Consider the following 7542-nt stretch of genomic DNA (forward strand, 5'->3'; position numbering starts at 1 on the left):
GGTGCTCCCCACATATGATTATACTTGTCAGTTCTGGCTGCTAGAATTTACTAGATCTACAATGATAATTGTTGATGCTGCATGGAATAGCAGCCTTTTTACAGTACATATATGCATTATAAATTTGTGAGTATATAAAATTAATGTTCGCAGTACATGCTTAATCAGTAAAAACCGCAAAATCACTAGTCCGGCTATATCATGCATGCCAGAGGAGGTCACCGTCCGACATGTGCACGAAGTTGCATGTCATTGGCCTGGACGTTATCACATGACCGCAATGACATCAATGCACTGAACTTGTAGTGATTCGTGCACACAAAAACTCTGTAGATCTATATAGTTATGCCATGTATGACATCAACATCAGATGATGATGTCATGCACCACTATACAATGCCATCATGACGTCAATAACACCGCCAACACTGAACTTTAAAGTTTATAGTTCACTGAGATCATATGATTTCCTGCGTGGCTTGTCACTGCATGTCAGTGACAGCAGTCTTTTTATAAAAATCTGAATGTGAGACCTCCCTGATAAATCATACTTGTGCTTAAAGTATAGATCTACAGACTACTATAGCTGTGAGTCCTCCAATTTTTGCTGGAATTTGATGTGAGTGTTTTATTTATATCTACAAAAATTAGTCAGTGATGTTCATTTTTTAATAGACCTACCTAAATAAAGAATGCCGTCAGGAGGAGGCAGTGCAGGAGGAGGTGGTGGTGGAGGAGGAGGAGGCTTTGGTGGAGAAGGGGAGGGATTCAGCAGTGACACTCCCAGTTCAAGCCGTTACTCGAGTAGTACCTACACAACATCCCGGAGTAGTGACAAGGATTCTAGCTGTGGGATGTGCATTGGAGTTGTTGTCGGGGTCGTAGTTACATTATTTGTTTTATTTGTTTTGGGCATGATTATTGGGCTTAGTGTTGCAGCAAATTCGACAGGCGAGTCCAATGATGATGATTCTACTGTTACTATTTCCACTGACTTCTACTCACCAGGGGATAGTCGACTTCTGTCTCTATCCTCGTTCTTTTGCGATGGTGGTTCTCTTGAGCTCTCATCCAATTCAGTTGATGCTGAACTGTTTCTTATCGATGACACGAGTATACCGGCCCTGAATGACACTAATCAATTTACTGTTTCTATCGAGTCGACAATTGATTCAACGGAGTTTCGATTCTGGCAGTATCATCTTTATCCGAACTCCAACATATCAGTCTCTGTATGCACAGATCTGTTGGTTGATGTATACATTGTGAAAGGCAATGATAATGCAAACAGTTGGGCTAATAACCCTAGCCAAGATTTGGCTGAGATGTTCCAATATGCACCTGCCTGTTGTAATGATTTGCCGAATACATCTACCATTTCATATCGAGTCGAGCAAGAAGATGAGTACTATGTCATTTTACACAATTCACTCTCAATGGAGATCTCTGTGAACGCTTCTTTATATTTTGAGAGAACAGAATACAGTGCCCCTGACTTAAACTCCAAGGATTCGTGTAATGTCAGTGAACAAGGAAATTGCCTAGTAGGCATTGACTATAGCACTGGGTCTCAACAATTCTTGGTTATCACCTCCATCCCCGAGCGTGTGGACTGGGGTGAGAACGTCAGAGTTTCGCTAATTTGTGACCAGAGAGGATGGGCCTATGCAGTTGTTATCTTGGTGCCCATTTCTGTAATATTCGCCCTTATTGTAGCAGTGGCGTTGGGAATTGTCTGTTGTTGCAAATGCAGTACTACTACCGAATCAGCAAACATCGAAATGCCTCGAAGTGATTTCCCTCCGACCAACAATTCAGGAAGTGCTGACAAGATTGACCCGGACTTCAACCCGGATTATCTACCGGAGAACAAATTTTAATATCATTTTATTGTAGATCTAAATTTTAATATTATTATTTTATTGTAGATCTAGCTAGGCGTCTATGTGTGTGATTTGTATGCTAGCTACGTACGGCCCGGTAAAACAGGTGTACAATTTCAATTTTCAAACCTCAGTTTGCCATCAAACTATTGACAGTATAAGATTGTGTGGTAATGGTAGTTTTACTGATTTTACAATTAGATCTACTTGTAAGCCACCTAGTCTGTGGGGGACCCCTACCCAGTATTTATTAGACAGGACAGCATGCAGCCAAAGGTGCTCCTAAACGCACTAAAAACAAGCTCATTTGTCCGTTTGGTGGTTGCTACACGTCTAAAGCACTCCTCTACGGACCCTCTGGAAGATGTGCTGCCTCAGAAGTGGACAGAGTTAGGAGAGCGCATACAGAAACAGGTGATAGCCACGGGGTATGAGCATCTCCTGGCCAGACGGGCATGTGTGAAGGAGAGCCTGGCCAAGAGAGGCATGGAGACCGATATTGTGGACCAACTGGTGAGGGAGACGTGCTGTGTGTGTAGACTCACAAACTGATAAAGATAAAAATTGTTCAGCAATTGTAGTTATCATAGATTTATTAGTGGTGGGGAGACCACTTGGAGACCATGAATATCATTAGGGACCTGGGGGGTACAGGGAGGAGCTAGAGTGGGGGATAGGGGGAAAGAGTTGAGTAAAAAGGAAAATAGAAAAATAGAGTCGGGGATAGTGGTTAACAGTGGAACCTATGTATTAATAATTTTTATAACGAACACAATTAAGTTTTGGCTGTTACAGAGAGGTGTCCATAGTTAATTGAGAGGTTTGATTATCCTCCACATGATATAGATTGTGCCCAAAAATGCATATTCAGTAATAATTTTCATTGGCTAAAAGCTGTTCAGGGAGCAGAATGCTGGTCGTTTTACGGAAAGCGAGGTTGCCGTTCTTCAGGGGTCGTCTATACAGTAAATACATGTGGCTGCAATCCAGACCTTATTTTTCGGACCTGATAGTTGCTATTCACGGGTGGTCGTCAAGCGGAGTTCCACTGTACATGTATATCAATTTGACTCGAATCTATTATCGTATATCAGGTTAGAATACGAGGTTCTTTCGATTGCAAATTTTCGATAGCAATCAGGCTTGTACAGTGCCATTCGCATCGATTAACCTCTCATTCGAAACCCTGGTACTTCTTGCAAAGAACACAACAGTTTATTTCATTCGCAATTGTTCTTCCATAGTTAAAGACGCTAGAGAGGCACAACCTCATTGTTGAGCGTGTGAAATCCCTGGACAAAGAGAGAAAGAATAACCATGAGACATTCAATGCAGCCCAGGTGAAGTTGCCTTAATTGTACAGTACGTGTTACTGGTCAGCGAAACTTGCCACTGAAACCATTAGCATCTGCAATAATGCTACCTTTTGAAACAACCCAACAATTACCCAGCCCAGTACTGTCCACGCAATACTCAGATCTCTCAATTGAGGCCACAAAGAATGTTTACACTCTATATTATGCACTTGATACTACACATTTTAGACACCTGTTGTTGGTCACTGTGTACAGCTTTCGCTATGATTAACTATCCACAGAGTGAAGAAGAAAAGTCACTGGCTAAGGACAGAGGTGTTCAACTCAAACGAGACATTGCAAAATTTGAGGTAAACATAATAGTGCCAAGTGCTTGGTGTATGCAATCCCATTGGCATGGTACCATCTACATTTGTCACTATGGCGTAACTTGCGGTAACATTATGACAGCTTCTTAATGCAGTGAATCCTTGGGTAGACCAACGGTGATTCAAATATAGGGCCGTTGGTGGCCTGCAAGCGTAAGTCAAAACACATGCTCCAGCATGGAGACTTTGGGGCCCATTAACCAGGCTGTATTATAGAGGCTGGGTGACATGCTTAATAGGGTGACAAGGTTTCACTGTATAGGTGTATAAAAAATCTGCTTCACTTTAAAGGTTACTCTATTTTTTTCTCTCCAGGAAGAAAGACGAGAGTTGAAAGACAAGATGATGCCAGTCCTCACTCAGCTCCCGAACGAAGTACATCCGCACACAGTATGGACTGTATTTTTTGAAGTGTGTCTATCATTATAAAGATTCCTCTTTTTGCAGCCAGTGGGAGGCTATAAAGATTCGAGAGTGGTAGAGGAGCATGGACAAAAGAGAAGTGAGTTGCATTGCACGTAGAATTGCATGCTGTTATGTAAAATAACTAATTGTCATCCCATAATTGCAGAGTTCAGTTTTCCTGTAAAGAGTCATATTGAGATAGGGAATCAGCTGGATTTGTATGATTACAGGTACTGTAACCTTTTGTATCTTACTTTCAGCTTCACTATAATGACTTATAACATACTTCAATTGTTTGTACTGTAGAGGTTCTTCTAGTGCCTCTGTGAATGGGTTCTGTAACCTTTTGTATCTTACTTTCAGCTTCACTATAATGACTTATAACATACTTCAATTGTTTGTACTGTAGAGGTTCTTCTAGTGCCTCTGTGAATGGGTTCTGTAACCTTTTGTATCTTACTTTCAGCTTCACTATAATGACTTATAACATACTTCAATTGTTTGTACTGTAGAGGTTCTTCTAGTGCCTCTGTGAATGGGTTCTGCTATCTTAAGGGTGCAGCTGCAATGCTGGAGATGGCTCTGGTACAGTTTGCTTTACAAACTGCCGTATCCAAGGTAGCCTACATACTTTAATTAAGTGGTGTTGTCTAAGAAAGCCTTCATCACATGCACTGAGAAGTACGTATACTGAGGCCATATTGACTATGCTGCTCTAAATTGCTATAACTAGTTTAGTTTAGTTTGGGCTGTCCAAACCTTTTACCAGCAATCACATTGTAATCTTCACTAACATTGCGTACTTGTCATTGAGCAAACAATTATTATTGCTGTACAATTTCATTTTGCTCTCATATTTCAGGGATACACGCCAGTAATTCCCCCCGACATCATACGAACAGAGATGGTGGTAAGCCTGTCTAAATCAATCCACACACTCAATGCATCCTGTGTGAGCGCTTGTAGGAGGGGTGTGGTTTCCAGCCGAGGGGGCCATCCAGTCAGGTGTTTCATGTGACCTCGAACCATCATCGTGGGACCAATCTCTGTCTAGCTGGGACAGCTGAACTGCCTCTAGCTGGTAAGCTGCATGTGTGATCAGTGATTCCCTCCAGGCTTTATTTTCTGCATGGAGCAAAATTGACAATTAACCATTGTCCAGATTTACATATACACATAATTATATTTTATGGTAGGTTGTTAGGGATTTCTGAATTCTTGGAAAATGTTACTGTCAAATGATGTCATGTATAGTAACTCCCGTATTCCACTTCTGCAGGCATGTTTGTTGACAAGAATGTTCCGTTTAAACAGCTGCCCATCAGGTATGTGTATATAGTACTTAGTGTACATGTACGTATGCATGTGTGTGTATGTGTATCGCAGACAGTATTTGTGAGAGCCATGATTACAGTCTATTGTTTTAGGCTTGTTGCGTTTGGGAGGTGCTACAGAGCCGAAGCAGGCAAGTGCCAGTACTTGTGAGCTACTCAGTATTAGGCCTTTCCCAATTATGCTAGCATAATTTTGAGACTAATAGGTGTGGTGGAACATTGAGCATTATGCCAGCTTAATAGGCAAAAAATATTAGCCTATTAGGCAATTTTACCAAATGTTGGTAGAAAGTATGATTTTATAGCCGCACTATAGCCTCAATTTAGTCTCGCAAGTCCAGCCCCTTTACTCACTCACTCAGGTGAGGTGAGTGAGTGAAGAGGCAGGGCTTGCGAGACTAAAGACTAAGCCTCAATAGCATGAGTAATGCTAATACTGAGTATATACGTATAGAAGGTGTCATAGTAGATTTTCTAACTCTTTTCTAAGATTTCTTTCACCAATATAGTTCCTTAGAAGATTATGTAGAAGGTCTGTTGCAGTATAATTCTCGTTGATGATTTCTAATGGGTAATAATTAAAGTCTAATTGGTAAGAATTAAGGTACAATGCATGAGACTTGGAGACGCAACATTTTGAGCATAATTGGGCAAGGCCTACTCAGTATCTGTTGTATGAGGTTTTGAAATGTTATGTATTTTCAGTGTACGTGGTTTAGAAACACTACAAGCATGATGTTTATGCCTCAGGGTAGCTGCATGTATACTGTGTGTTTATTACATGTACCTCCTATACCCACCCACACACATACACACACAGGAGGATCCACACTGTTAGCTAAGGGCCTGTACCGACTGCACCAGTTCAGCAAGGTGGAGTTATTCGGTGTGACGAGCCAGGAGACGGGGAGAGAGAGTGTGGAGTCCTTAGAGGATATGCTGAGTGTGCAGAAAGAGATACTCTCAAGTCTGGGACTCCATTACAGGTATGTGTATATGCATTGTACAAGAACTGTGTTACTAGTAACCCATGCAATGTATTGCTGTGCTAGCCACTAGATTGACACATTACTCCATTCATTCGAATTCAGAGGTCAAAGTTTGAATAAACGAAGCAAAAACTTGTTCGTACCCACCTCCTGGGAGACATAGGCCACCCTAAGAGTTACACCCATTTAAAATCTTGAAAGCTAGCCCCCCTCTGTTTTATTCATGGATCCACCCCTGCATGTGCCTCCCTGTAGAGTGCTTGAGATGGCCACTGCTGAGTTGGGTGCGCCAGCCTATCGCAAGTACGATGTTGAGGTCTGGATGCCAGGACGTGGGGAATATGGAGAGGTAACCAGTGCCTCAAACTGTACCGACTATCAGAGCAGACGACTGTCCATCACTTACCCCAACCAAGATGGCCGTCGTGATAAGAGAGGAGTGCTAGAGACCAAGTATGCCCACACTGTGAGTCCCAACCCCCAACCCAGAGTGTACTTAGTCTCTTGAGTGGCCACATGCACTTCAGATATTGCAGGGTTGTCACTGTTGACGTGATCGACACTACAGTGATTGAATGTTGCTACTCTGCACACAAATACCAGTAACACTAGTACTAATACCCAACATTTAATATCTATACTCTTATATCCGTATATACATACATTAGTACGCTATTACCGTGCCTGAGCAGGCAAGAGAACTACAATCTACTTGTATCAAATTTTCATTTTATTCACTAATACCAACATTGATCGATGTAACACACATCTATATAACTATTATTATATACATGCACAGGTGAATGCAACTGGTTGTGCTGTGCCGAGGGTAATCATCTCTCTGTTGGAGAACTACCAGCAAGAGGTGAGTCTAACCTCACATGCAGTTTGTATAGTGTCATACTGTGTACAATCATATAATCAGTAATAGTAGAAGGAAGACTTTGACAATAAGTGAAATAAAGTATAGACTGTGTATGATTACGATGTGTGCAATGTCTGACTATAGCTTGAAATTGGGTTGTATAGTGTCGTTACCATCATTATGTCCCCTCTGTAGGACGGCAGCGTCCTTCTCCCGCACGCCTTGAGGCCTTTCCTACCAGAACAGTACTGGACTATCAGATAGCTATATTATAGTGAACTATTTATGTTAATTATAAATATCATGCTACTAGACACATGTAATTGTCAAATCCATTGAAGGCACATACCTAAAGAAAACTCTCCTCCCGATACGTACAACT

The 7542-nt window shown here is 41.6% G+C and overlaps 1 protein-coding gene across 1 annotated transcript; it reads left to right on the forward strand.

The window, feature by feature from the left end:
• The first annotated feature begins 447 nt into the window (after window positions 1-447).
• Window positions 448-7508, forward strand: LOC135340177 (uncharacterized). Its single transcript, XM_064536500.1, has 16 exons — window positions 448-619; window positions 676-2396; window positions 3128-3223; window positions 3481-3549; window positions 3883-3957; window positions 4015-4069; window positions 4139-4202; window positions 4485-4590; window positions 4835-4882; window positions 4939-5053; window positions 5252-5297; window positions 5400-5437; window positions 6127-6292; window positions 6551-6761; window positions 7095-7160; window positions 7356-7508. The coding sequence occupies exons 2-16, from the start codon at window positions 2148-2150 to the stop codon at window positions 7422-7424; spliced, it is 1473 nt and encodes a 490-aa protein (XP_064392570.1). The 5' UTR covers window positions 448-619; window positions 676-2147; the 3' UTR covers window positions 7425-7508.
• The last annotated feature ends 34 nt before the right edge of the window (window positions 7509-7542 follow it).

This window comes from Halichondria panicea, chromosome 8 (genome assembly GCF_963675165.1).
Source record: "Halichondria panicea chromosome 8, odHalPani1.1, whole genome shotgun sequence".
NCBI classification, from domain to species: Eukaryota; Metazoa; Porifera; class Demospongiae; order Suberitida; family Halichondriidae; genus Halichondria; species Halichondria panicea.